Source organism: Microtus ochrogaster, unplaced genomic scaffold (genome assembly GCF_000317375.1).
Source record: "Microtus ochrogaster isolate Prairie Vole_2 unplaced genomic scaffold, MicOch1.0 UNK76, whole genome shotgun sequence".
NCBI lineage: Eukaryota > Metazoa > Chordata > Mammalia > Rodentia > Cricetidae > Microtus > Microtus ochrogaster.
In genome coordinates, this window is record NW_004949174.1 from 1,789,503 (window position 1) to 1,803,182 (window position 13,680).

Genomic DNA, 13,680 nt, shown 5'->3' on the forward strand with positions numbered 1-13,680 from the left:
CCACAATGCCACTTGTGACATTTGATGACCCTTGTGACAAGCCCAATTTTCTGAAAAGTGAATCAATTTAAAGACAAAGAGTAAAGATGGACCAGGAGTGAGGCCACTGGTGGACTGATGGCTAGGGATAGGATGTAAGGAAAGGGGATTCAGGAATTGCAGTCCTCAGCTTGATCCCCTATCTTTAAAGTGGGCACAATGGCTCCCCTAAGCACTGGCCCATCCACCCCCAGCCCATCTTTACCCCTGTCCACACTGTTGCTGCCTCCTCCCCCGAACCATGGCAACTGGGCTCCTGAGCATCAATCTTGGAGCAGCCCATTTTCCTCATAGAGCAGCTCCGGCAGGCACCTCCTGCCACCTCCTCAGATGTGTTGATAAGATTTGGAGGCACCACAGGAATCCGATGGGGAAGATGCTCCAGGGATGCAGCAGAAATTAGATATTTTTCAATTACCACAGGCAACGGGCTTCACGTGGCTTGAGTAATGCAAACCGCTTATTTGCTGTTTCCTTCTTGCCGCCCTATCTGGTTCCTGCCAATGATTGATGGCCACGGGAGGGGAGAAAGCACGCATCCGCCACTCACCTTGTCAAGCCCCCTCGATCTCTATCTACAGAGTGAGTTGGCTCCCTCAGCTTGCTACAATAACTCAATATCATGGACAGTGTCCAGGACAAAAGACATTGAGGCTGTAGCCAGCCCTGTCTTCCAAGCATAAGGTTCCCCTTAAAAGCAACCTATATCCCAAATTGCAGAAAAAAAGGTTATAATAATGTCAGAGCAGAATAAGAAGGCACAGGGCAAGAAGTGACTGCCAAGCCAGAGCTGTATCTCTGGGAGCTCACAAGCTTAGAGCAGAAGCAAGGGTGTTCTTTCAGACTCCTGAAGACAAGGAACCCACAAAACCCTCAACGGCACAGCGCAGTGTTGGACCTCCGTGTGAGCTGAGACGCACATAGGCGCAAGCTCACTGGGCGCGGCTGCATCAAGTACTTTACATGTATCAAGTGCTTCATAAATGAAACTCCCAGGATTTCCATTTGGTAGGTGAGGCAGAGAGGTCCTGAGGCTTCCTTAAGATAAAGACAGCAGCGAAGACAAGATCCAAACCCAGACTCCTGACTGCCGAAGTTCATCCCACTCCGTCCAGCTTCCTGTTCTCTGTCATGAAAAGCTTTGCCCTGTCTGCTGTGTTCCTCTTGTCAGCTTATGAAACCTAAGGAGCTATGGGGTTGATGGTAATTCACGCGATGGCATTCATTCATGTGATGTCACGCTGTGAGATGGTCCAGAGAGGAAGATTTCACAAGACAATTTCTGGACCACTTACTACTGAGTATGCCTCCTGCTCCTCACCGTCTTCTGCCCCTCTTATGTCAAATCTTACCCAATTAAATAGAGATGCCCATCACTGCCCATCCAGCCACGCCTCCTGCGAGGGATTCACTTTCAAAGGTGAGGTTCTATACCACGTGTCTGCCTGACATTAGCCATAACTGACTAGCCAGGGCACAGACACAGAACTTAGTAAGTAGCACATCCAAAGGCCAACCTCTCTCCAGCTCAGCTTTGTTAACAAACGGAAATATTCTGAGCTAGCAAGATGGCTCAACAGCTCACTGGCTGCTCTTGCAAAGGGTTCAGTTCCCAGCTACCTGACAACTCATAACTATCTGCAACTCCAATTGCAGGACATTCAATAACTTCTTCCGGCCTCCAAGGATACCAGGCATGTGTATGTGGCACACAGACATATACACAGACAAACACTCAAATATAAATAAATCTTGTTTTAAAGTGTAAACGTTCTGGTGCTTGTTAAAACAAAACGAAATAAAACAAACAAAAGAAGAGTTTATTCAAGACCATAACAAGAGAGAAATCGGAAGAGAAACAGAGGCAGGGTTCAATTCTAAAGACATTAAAGGTAGCTCGGGCCCTGTGTGGCCAGAGCAGAGTGAGGGGCCTGAGGAAAGTTAGGCAAAAATCAGAGGGGGTCTTCTTGCTAAACTGACCTAACAGGACTCTTGTTTAAGGCAGGTCCACCATTTCTTCATCAAGGAATGGCAAAAAACTTGATCAGATAATGGGAGAGGGGAACGTCTTACTAAACTGACAACAGCCTTTCACTTTGCTTTTTCTCATTGCCTTGTTTTCTGAGACAAGGTCTCACTAGATAGCCGAGGCTCGCCTCAATTCTTCTTCTTCAGCCTTTCAAGAGCTAGGATTACAGGTGTGCACTACCATGCCTGACTTTGAAAGTGGTGTTCTTGCTAAGGCTGGTTTGGGCAGGCTTCAGTCAGGATAGCTGTCAAGACTGAACCAACAGACAGAACCTGACTAGGTTAAAGGAGGAAGTCAGCCACCAAACCTACTCGGAGGGAAGGGTTGATAAGATGATCTACAGACTTTGCCAAGGAGCAGACAGTGAGGGTGGAGCCGATGAGGGCTGGTGGGCTGCTGAGAGTTAGCCCTGAAGATCGGCAGAGGAAGGGGGCTGGGGAAAAGGGACAGGGAGGGATGGTGGCTGGAGCAGTGGGAAATGCAGAGAAGTGGACCCCACACCACAGAGGAGTGAGCAGTCAACACCTAAAGCTACCTGATAGCGGGCTCTTCGTGGGGCATGTCTGCTTCAGTGCCCACCTGAATGGGTCTGTAGGCTCAGAATGTTTCTCTTGGGTCGAGGCCATGAAGGGTTCATCCACTGAAACAGTTTACCTGAGCTAACGGGAGCTCACCAACTCCAGCTGGACTGGGAAGAAACAGGCATAGGGCCAAAGGAGTCCCTCTGAATGTGGTTGACAGTTGCATGGCTGGGGAAGACTGAAGAGCCAGTGGCAATGGCACTGGGATTTATCTCTATTGAAGGTACTGGTCTTTTTGGGATCCTATTCTCTTTGGATGTATACCTTGCTCAGCCTAGATGTAGTAGGGAGGGCCTTGGATTTTCCACAAAGAAAAATGCCTTACCCTCTCTTAGTATTAGAGGGGGGGTGGGGTGAGAGGGTGTGTTGAGGGAATGGGAGGAGGGGAGGGAGTGGGAATTTGGATTGGTATTTAAAAAAAAATACAAAAAAAGAATGTTTCTCTTAGTCACCATTTTCATTTTCTCAGAATTTCTGGGATGAAGGGCACCACATGCCCAGCTCCACAGACTTTTCCTTCTAGGAGAGCTTAGGCATTTCTCTCTCAACGACTATGTCATCTGTCTGCATTGCTGGCATTCTGTGGACTTTGGTGGGATGCCACTCCCCAAGGAAACAGAGATTCCCCCTTGCCAAGTCTCTCAGTTTGCTCCTCTGTGCTAGAACATGGAAGGAGATATTCTAGACCCATTCCTCAGTGCTTCCCCTTTGAGATGCGTATGAATCACGTTTTTATTGAACTTCTAAATAGTCAGCCCATGCTGACATCTGTAGAAGGACCTCCTAGGTCACCATCACCATAGCCACACTGAAGCTTAGACAGAGGGGGACATCTGTGACAGAAGCAAAGGAATGGCAGGTTCATAATCACGAGACAGTTCAGAATCTCCCATGTTCAGAGACTCACGAGTGTGATTCAGCTACACCTAAGCAGTACCCCCAGGCCAGACGCCTCTCTCCATTCGGACACTCAGACAGCTAAGACCTATTCCATTCTCGCCCACTATTGTTTTGTCACCGACTCTAGATCATAACCAAAGTGGAGTCCTAACTCCTCTTGTGCCCACTCCCATTCAGAGTGCCTACTGTCTCCCATTCATTCAACGAGCATTTACGGGTCCTCTGCTATTAGACAAACACTGTACTGCACGTCCTGATGAAACCACCATGAAACTGAATGACCCCGGCAAGAGCCAGCCTAAAGCAATCCACAGCAGGCAGGATACACACGTTAAGTTGCATGGGGTCTGGAAGTTACGATGCTTTGTTCTATTTTGTAGCTTCCCATGAGGATGGTGCATGTCATTGAGGACTTTGGCTTATTGAAATTTTAAATTATAACCACAGATGGAAAAAAGAAATATTTTGATGTGCACGTAGACTCTCCCAAGAAGTTTCTCATCTCATCCTAACCTACCCTTTGAGGAACTTAGAAGGAGCCTTCCACCCCCACCTCTGATGTCAACAGGAACCTGGACTGTGGTGTTCCTGAATAGCCTGGTTGTTGTCTCTGTGATGGTATTACCAGAGATGGGGGTCAGAGGACTGAACTTGCTATGACCAAGATGCAGACTATTAGCTCACAAGGCCCTGCACCCAGCCCTCCCATGAGTATGGGTGTTGGCAACAAGCATGGCTTTGAGGATCCTAATCTTTGCCCACTCTGCTTAGCAAAAGCAACAGCCCCGTGATCACCCTAGGGGACTTCTCAATTTCCTTCCTAGCGCAAAATGCACAGCCCGGGCCCCAGGTCCCTGTCTGGAACCACCCTGGCCTGACCTCCTTGCCACCCGCCTCAGGCCCAGTCCTTCGTCCCTGCAAATGGATTCAGCATGCAGCCACAGGTCCCCAGAGTTGTTGCCTAGCTTCAGAAGAAGCTGCCTTACAAAACCCCCTGCTTGGCTCCTGCCCCCACGCCTATTCCCAGTTTGCTTCCCAGCCCCCACGACTAGCTCTTTCTTTCTAATTATCCCAAAGAGAAGGAAGATTAAAATGTAATGCCCTGAAGATGGGAGTCGGAGATGTCATTATTTTGATTCAAACCCCGGGCTTGCAGGAATCTGATCTAAGCTGTGGGAGAACGGAACCTGGGGGACTCTGGAGAACCTTGAAGAATTGAAATGCGCCTGTGGGTAAGCAGACTCTCCCTCTGGTGCTTGACTTTTAGGGGGTGCCACAAAGCACAGCAGATGATTCCCACAATGTCATCCTGCAGCAAAAACTCGAACTGCAATGGGCGTCTCAGACCCACATAGAAGCCTCAACCACCATGTGAGAGGCATGCGGAATGATGGGGTCAATGGTGTCCCGACAACAGTGTCACACGAAGAGGGTTTGGCCATGAACTTGCCTCCAGAAGGGTGCACAGCAGCAGAGGTTTAAGCCAGAAGGAATTAACCCCAGTGCCAGACGTCACCCAGCTACTCCCCAACCACAACACTGAGAGGGTTTCTGCCAGGTTCAGGGACGTTCAAGGCGGGGAATTCTGGCAGCTTTCACTCAACAGCTTAGTGCTGTGCTAAGTATGACCAGTGACGTTTCTCGGGGTTCTCTCCAGGTACCATTCGTAGCTTCCTAAATCTCACCTCGAAGACGAATGCTAGAAAGGTTAGATAAACTCTCTAACATTAAAAAGTCCCATAGGTACGTGGGTAACAATACCGGACAACTGAGGTGGCTTTGCCACATGTCCCCTTCTCATTTAAAGCTCTGCCAAGGCTAGTTTAAAGCAGGAACAAAAGGAACCAGCACTGACCAAGGGGGGGGGGAGCAAGGTCTCGGATGTCAGTGGCTGATGGAAGACTTTGACAAACATGCCTGCCCCAAATGCCAGCTGACGATGCAGGCGATGCAGCCCTGCTCACTGCTTACCACTGGTCCCCTGCCCTCTTCAGTCTGAGGGCTCTGCCGCTTGGTTTCTGGAAGCCCATGTGGGCAGATCAGGAAGACAAGAGGGAACCCAATGCTTGGGTGTGCCGAGGGGTCCTCATGGAACTTTTGGGGGTTGTAAAGAAAGGAGGTGTGGCCATGTATGAAGGGCCTGCAAATGTTATCCACATTTTCTGGTGTCCAGATGAGATCTCCAGAAATCTACCAAGTCTCCTTCCCCAGTGGAGAGCTAGCTGAGGTGGTAAAATAGAAACTCATTTCTACTGACTGAGGAAGGCTGTTTCACTCCCTGGAAAGTAACTGTCTGTGGGAAAGGGAAGGCAGGGTTTAGGGCCACCTACTTTTGATTGTTAATGGGCCATGTGCTCTTTAACCAGCCCTGTGTCTTTCTGTAGCTCTTGTGCCTCACACCAAATGGAGATAGCATCAGTGGCTTTCCTGTGACAGGTGCAGGTCACGGGGGGTGGGAGGTGGGAGGGTATACCCAAAGGTTTTAGAGAGCCACAACCAGGACCTGGAGAAATAAGCAGTAAAGCGCTTGCTTTGCAAACTCAAGGACTTGGGTTTGACCCCCCAGAACGTCCCCCATCCATCACACACACACACACACACACACACACACACAAACTACACATTGTCGGCACATGCTTGCAATCTTAGCCCTGGGGAGGCAGACAAAGGAGGTTCTTTGGGGTTCACTGGCCAGTGAACCTAACCTAATAGGTGAGTTCTAGGCCAATGAGAGATCCTGTCTCAAAGACAGTGGGAGCTGTTTTGGAGATTATATCCTCTGGTACACACACATACACACACACACACACACATAAAACCACCCCCTCATCTCTGGGATTCTATGTTGTCGTGGGGACATCAGAGCTGGTGAGTGTCCTCAGGGTACTTCCAGAAGAGGCAGCGGTGGCCATATGGCCTCTAACGTGTCCTCTTTCTCTTTAGCTTGCATTAGCTACCACGGCAACGCTCTGCCCGCTAGGACACGTTTCAGGGAGCACTGCCTCAAGCGTCTACAGGCTGGATAGCAAAGAGCTCACAACCTCCAGCATCCCTCCTTGGAATGCAGACAGTAGCCTTCTCGTCTGCCCTTACATGGCCTTGCTCTGTGCTTCATCCCTAAGAAGTCTTCCTCCTTATAAGACTCGGATCCTATTGGAGTAGGTCCACAGCCTTAGGACCTTGTTGAACCTTATAAGACTCGGATCCTATTGGAGTAGGTCCACAGCCTTACCTTAAAGGTCTTTTCTCCAATTACTGTCCCTTTGGGTGGGGCTTGGGGGTGGTGGTTAGGGTTTTAAAACATGAATTCTGGAAGGACAGATTCAATCTTTAATGGGGGTAACCCCAGCTACAGCCCCACCAGAGAGCAACCACTTTCGAGGATCTGTTTGCTCAGTCTTCCTCCCTCTCCCATGCCTCATGCTTTTCATTTCGTCTTTTCCAAATAGACTTTGGGTTACTCATCCTCCAAGGAGACTTCCTTGACTTCTCCAAATGAAAAGGACACCTACTATCTGCTTGAACTGACACTACTTCCACGACATGAGAACCTAAACCCAGCATCCTCTCATAGACAAGTGTTGAATGGATGGATTGTGATTACTAGGGATGAGGACAGGTACCAAGCCTGCCCCTCTTCAGTCCTCTCCCCCTGCCCTGCACCTGAATGATAGCTCACAGTCCACTGATTGAATCACATACGGCTCTGAACTCTTTCCATCTCTCTCTTTATTGATGTGCGAGATGCTCTGTTGTACAGCCTCAGCATCCAATTCTGGTCACCTGGTTGACACAGCTTCCATTCATACCAGCAAGACAGGTGGGCCAGCCAGAAGGCAGATCAAGCTGCAACAGCTACATCCCCAGCTCCAAGAGGCATGAGCACAGCGGCCGCACCAAGAATCTAGAAAAGTTAGTGCAGAGAGTTGGAAGGTGGGCTCTGGCCTCATCCCCTCCAGTTGCATTCGGATCTATCTCTCCAGATCAAGTTTTACCAGTAGCACCTCAGAACTCAGTCCACTGGATGCAGGAAGATTCCTCTACAGAGGATCTGTGTTACCCCAACCCTGCAACTCACCTTTGGAAGGCTGTGTCAAGCGATATATAGACTACCATGGTCACGGTCCTGGGTGAAGGATATCCGTGTGATGTCATGTGGACCAGTTCCACTATAGAGTGTGTGTGTGTGTGTGCATTTATGCATGCCTGGGGGCACGTGTGCACGCGAGTCCCCTCCCACTCATATGTGTGTGCATTTATACACAACAGCAAAAAAGTTGAAAAGATCATTTTAAAAATTTAGACCTAGAAACTTAACAGAGAGGTAAAGATTTCGGTGAAGTTCTGCAGCTCAGAGACATGGCAAGCTGTTTAACCCTTAACCTAGTTTTTGCCTCTGTGAAAAGGCTTATGAAAACTTGTATGAAAGAGACTGAGCAAACAGCTCAGTGCTAGGGTGGCTATCATTCCCAGGCTTGGTATTTGATCCCTAACACTGGAAGAAAAACAATGAAATGAACAAACAGATTTAAAAAGAACGCCACAATGGTCTGAGGAAGAACTAAAGTAAGAGACGCTGCTGGTATCTCCAAGGCATAGGCCAGGCATCTAACACACGTTAGTTACTTTCCTTGTTCTTAGCCCATTGAGATAATTTTTAATACTTTCAATGAAGTCCACTAAAGTGGCCATCTATTCTCAGGAAGGTCAGAACATTTGTGGGTCTTGTTTTCCCTGTGACTGGAACAAGTGACCACTACCCTGCTTGCATGGATCAAAACAAACATAAGGGCACTTGCACCATGAGAAGTGCGAGAAGGCATCACTGTTTCCAGTTGCCCCATCAACAGCTCAGCTGCTCCATCCTATGCCACTGCTCCCTCCAGCCCTAGAAGCAATGACGCTGGTCAGTGCCTAAGATTCACCTACCCACCTTGTCACCAGGTCCACACTAACTCCAATTGTCACTTCAGTATACCTGCTTGGAGACCACTCTCTCTCTCTAGTCTCTGGTCCTTCTATATCAAATGTCTCAAGTCCTTCACAGAACTCTTGAATGCTTGAGTAATATTTTCCTCTCCTCTGTCTGTTAGTGGAAACATAGTAAATCTAAAAGGACCAAACTCAACTTCATCATCAAAGAGAAAGAGGACCCACAACATATACCATATACCCTTCTATTTTAAGTAAGTTGCCTTAGGAGCCTCCTGTGTTCCAGAAGGTGAAGTGACGGACAAGATCAGCTCCTCTGTTAAAGAGTCAGCTGTCTGGTTCAGAGGTTATGACGTGATGAAGCATCCAGGACGTGAGGAGGTGCAGTGAGCAGCTACTTCGCTGCTCCTGAATGAGATATAGAACGACATGGATGATCCATTCTTTGTGAGGAGTGGGGGAGTGGCCCAGGAGTGAAATCCTTTGAGGGGGACGAAAACATTTAAGTAAAGCTTCAGACATGGGGTCAACTGTCGAGGAAAGTCATCAGAGTTTAGCCAGGAGAGATGTGGGATACAGGGAATGGGAGAGCTGGGGCTGAGGAGGGTGGCTTCTGTGGAGGAATGAGCGGGAAATCACTGATCAGGATGGCAGCAGCTAGGCTGTGTAGAGTCACCTGGCCAGGAGTGGACGGTGCAGTAGAGAACTGGCCAGAATGTTATGGCACCCTCCATGCTAGCTGTCTTTGATATGAAATTAGAAATGGAAAGGGCCAGAGGTTAGAGGAGACAGATGCCAGGCCAACTCAGAAGGGGTGATTAAATAAAGTGGGGTGTCCTTGTTGGGGCAAACGGTTGTAAGCCAAGGCCACGGATACAGGGCAGTCAGGGATATACACAAAGGACAAGGAATGGCTGGTATGACGAGCAGAGTGATGTGTGCCTCTTAGTAGGATGCTGCTGGTTACCATCCCGAGCAGCTCAGCCAATGCTATAAATTTTAATTACATGAAGCCCGAGTCTATCCTCTCCAAAGCCATTTTAAAAACTGGCTCTAGGAAGCTTTCCTGCAAAGTAGGTGACATCCTGAGGAATATTCAAACTAAGCTACCCTTGTCACCTCTCAGTCACCAAGCCTCTTTGAAGGGCCCGAGACGAGGCTTATTTTTCCATCACTTGCCTTCCTTGGGAGAGCTTGCAGCAGAGGACACACACAGTCTTGTGCAGAAGGAGAAGTGTGGGGGGGGAGGGATCAATTCAAAAGTCCTTCCCATGACAGATAATAGCTGTCTGTCAGGAAGCCTGGCTTCTCCCCTTCATGCTGGGTAAATGCTCTTAGCACACAGCCACACTCAAGCAACTGGATTTCTGTCCATGCTGATTTGTAGCCCCAGGGCCTCTTTGCCTGATTCCTGACTCAGCACAAGATTTGAAATTGACAGAGAGGCAGAGGAATCTGCTATTCATAGGTGGCACCCGGGGATGTCACCAACGCTGGAGGGAGGAGCTTTGTGAGTTCTGAAAGACACCTACCCCAATTACAGGGTCCAGATCTGAAACCTGGTTACTACAGACCTACTTCCAGATCTTCTTAGGGCCAGCTGCTTAGCATTAGGTCTCCACCCCAGAGAACCTGCCTTGGGGTGGAAGCCCCTTAATCTCAACTCAGTTCACCATACTCAGAGCAAGAGATGTTATATATCTTGGATTGAAGAGATGGCTCAATGGTTAAGAGCACTTGTTGCTCTTACAGAGTACCTGGGTTCAGTTACAGCCCCACATAGTAGCTCACAGGAATCACCTACCCCAGTTTCAAGAGATCTAACATCCTCTTCTGAACTCCATGGGTACCAGGCATGCACATGGTGCATAAATACATGCAGGCAACACACACATTTAAAATCATCATTGATTTTTTTTTAGAAAGAGATATTACATATCTTGATTTGTTGGGTATCTACATAGATATATAAAATGCATAAAAAATCCACCAATCTGAAACCTTAGAAGCTTTTACTTTACTGGATACTGGATCCAACATACCTACAGCCAGCATTAGGATGTGAGCTCAGCTTTCTCCTCCTGCGGACCAAGGCATCCTTCACCAACACAATGAGGGTCTCCAAAGACCACATACCAGGTGGGCCCTGAACCAGTCACTCCATCCACAGGGCAAGCAAAATGAAGCTACCACCAAACACAAGGAGGCATCTCCTGCTGCTCATGATAGTAGGAAATACAGCAAAAGTTCAACTTGTTAGCCCTCTGCTGTGTCTGTGTGTCATTGATCCCACAAAGACCCAGAGGTAACTCATGCTGGTGGAAGCTCTCCAGCTCCCCAGCTTCCCAGCATCTCCCATGCAGATTCCTTGTCTTTGTGGGATTTTTCAGCCAGTTCCCCCAAAAGAGGAGCTCTTTGCTCCTTTGAGGCAGGAGCCAAACACTGCAGAGCCGCCTGTCAGCCCTGTGGACAGGACATTCCAGGTTGCATGCTGCGAGGCTTGTTTAGCTTCACACTTGACGCAAATGGGACGTGTGTTTACCCACAAACGCACGCAGGCACACAACAGAAGCTGCCACTGCCAACAGAAGCGGCTGCAGTGGCAGGGTTCTGGAAGCTCAGACTTATTCTTCAGCAATGTTGAACTCGATCAAATCGACTATCAGAGAAAACAATCTAATTCCTCCTAAGCCAAGTTTCAACCTCTGCCCAGAAAATTCAGTAGAAAATGAAATGTAATACTCTATTAAGCTTTATTTTCCCAGCACAAGCGAGGGCTCACCCGAGCATGGAGAGCCATTAAAATGGATCTTACATATATCATTATAAATTTAATAATCACCATGACGGCTAGAGTTCAAGTTAAAATGAATGTCAGCTGAGCATGACCAATTGATGTTACCCCAGCTGCCGCCGAGCCTCACTTGGGGTTGTATTCTCCTTCCAGAGGCTCGGTGGTACATGTGGACCCAGCCCAGCCCAAGCCAAGAACAGATGGGAAATGCAAACAGCTACACCTAGCCAAGGAGGAGCCATCGTAATTGCATATTATCTTAGTGTACCGGCCCAATTAAAATTTTCTATGGTATCAGAGGTCTCAAATGTTCCTCGGCTAAGTGTCTGGATCCCAAACTTGGCTGACACTCTGTCAAATGCAGGCATTCCTCAGGCCGCTCACTGCAATCAATGTTCCTTCTAGCTCTGGGAACGCGCCCACTGAAACTGGAGCAGAAGGTCTAGCAGGCTCTATACTTGGCAATCAAACTCCACAAAACAAATCTCACTTATCTAGGTGCCTGAGATGGAGGCGTTCTTCCTGAATCAAGGGGGCCCAGGCTTTGGAGCGATTCTTTCTTTAAGGAATGGAGTCGGCGTTTGTGTTTTTAAGATGTATTTCAATTTATTTGTATCCTTTAAAGACAGTGTAAGTCCCAATACAAAAGCTGTGCACACGCAGGCACATGCGCACCGCACACACCACAGCTAAAATCTAATAGGAAGGGTTAAAAAGCCATTGGTATTACACACTGGGAGAGTTGATCTTTGAAACTCACAAGGGGAGAGAACACGATACCTCATCACCTGGATAGAATGCTACAAGCTTGGGTACCATCCCCACACTTCAATGAAAACACTGGGTCCATTTGCAGACAAATACAGTCTCTGGTCCTACATCAACAAGTTTAACCCTTGTTAGCCCCTGGCCATACCCAGCCACAGGTTTGCTTCTAAACCGTCAGCTACAGCATGCCAGTGGGTCTCCCTAGTGTGCCTGGCTTCTGAAGAAGAGTTGAAAGTTAACCGGCAGACACAAGTCCTGGGTGACTGTGGCTTTCAGACCAATCATAGCCAGTGACCTGCACTCAATGGGACACTTTCAATGACTGTGACATTCTCACAAAAGGGACCAGAGAGTTCACAAGGTGCATTCTTGATCTTTATATGCAAGAGCAGGTAGAAATCACAAAAAAAAATCCTTAAACAAAACCATCTCAGGAAGGAGCACCATGACCAGAAAGGCAAAGTGTGCATACACACCCTGAACAACTGCAACACAAAGGAACCCAGACTGACTTTGAGAACACCAGGACTTTTTGCTAACTTCTGTAAAGTGTGTAACGTCTTTGCTTTCCTTAGTTCCGGGCATTAAAATATTCCTTCTTTTCATTCCTCTCACTCATTAACCACCAACGACCCAAAGCAAAAAACAGCACTATGACACCAAAGTCGGGAGCAACCACATCACCTCCTAAGCAGAAAGAGATACACAGGTCTGATCAATGAACACAGTTCTACTAACTGATCACCTCTAAGCTGCACTTAGCAACTCCACCTCCAGGCAGCCAAGAGTAAGCAAAGTTCTATCACTTACCCTCTTTTGGTCTTCCAGTCCGTGAGTGACAGGCTTTCTCTTCTGCTGTTGGCTTGACTCCGAAATCGATTCCATTTCCCGGGCATAAAAGCTCCTTCAACGGTATTCTAAATCCACAGTAGACCCAAGTGACCCGCACAACAGCGACCTGTGCACACCAGACCGGGTCCCACCAGAAGGGAGATTGTGCTATCTCTTCAAAGCTCTTGCCATCTTCTTGAAAGCCACTTGGGAACCTGGCTGGCCAGCGATGCCTTGGGGATGAAGGAGGCTGCCACTGACATCTCGAGGGTGAGGAGCAGAGTTTCACTTCAGGTCTGCAATTCACTTTACAAGAGCCCAAAGGACAGATCTGGGCAAAGAAGAGTCCATGTCCTGGGGCGTGTGCCACATCCCTGCCCCAGGAATTCTCTGCCTCACTGTCTGCTTGGCACAGATAATTTATATGTCAATAACAATGTAAATGGGCATTTAATCCACCAAGCTGATAGCATCCACATCCCTCTCACAGCCCTTGGCTCCTATAAATCAGCACAAACACCTCTCTGCCAGCCGCTCCTCGGAGCTCCTGTGAGCGCTTGTTTCCACAGTGGCTCCCCTCCCGGCTGTCATCTTCCTTCCCGCAGAGAGACCCAGACCTGAAGAGAAAATGTTCAACAGTCAGATTTGTCTTTGGTGGAGTGTGGTGCTCGAGCTGTCTTGCCTGCCATCTGGAGTCAAACAGCAAAGCCTGGGCCCAGCAGCAGCCAGCAGTCTCTTTCTGAACCCACCGTGGATCACATCCATGGGCAAGCAACCTGGGGGGTGACTCATGGACTCCCCATGTT

At 48.4% G+C, this 13,680-nt stretch overlaps 1 protein-coding gene across 1 annotated transcript in view; it reads right to left on the reverse strand.

The window, feature by feature from the left end:
* Nav2 (neuron navigator 2) overlaps positions 1-13,466 on the reverse strand; it is a 625,974-nt gene extending 612,508 nt beyond the window's left edge. Inside the window, exon 1 of the mRNA XM_026777610.1 lies at positions 12,854-13,466. Coding sequence (XP_026633411.1) covers positions 12,854-12,928 — 75 coding nt within the window. The 5' untranslated portion in view covers positions 12,929-13,466. The remainder of the gene's footprint in view (positions 1-12,853) is intronic.
* Positions 13,467-13,680: the final 214 nt, after the last annotated feature.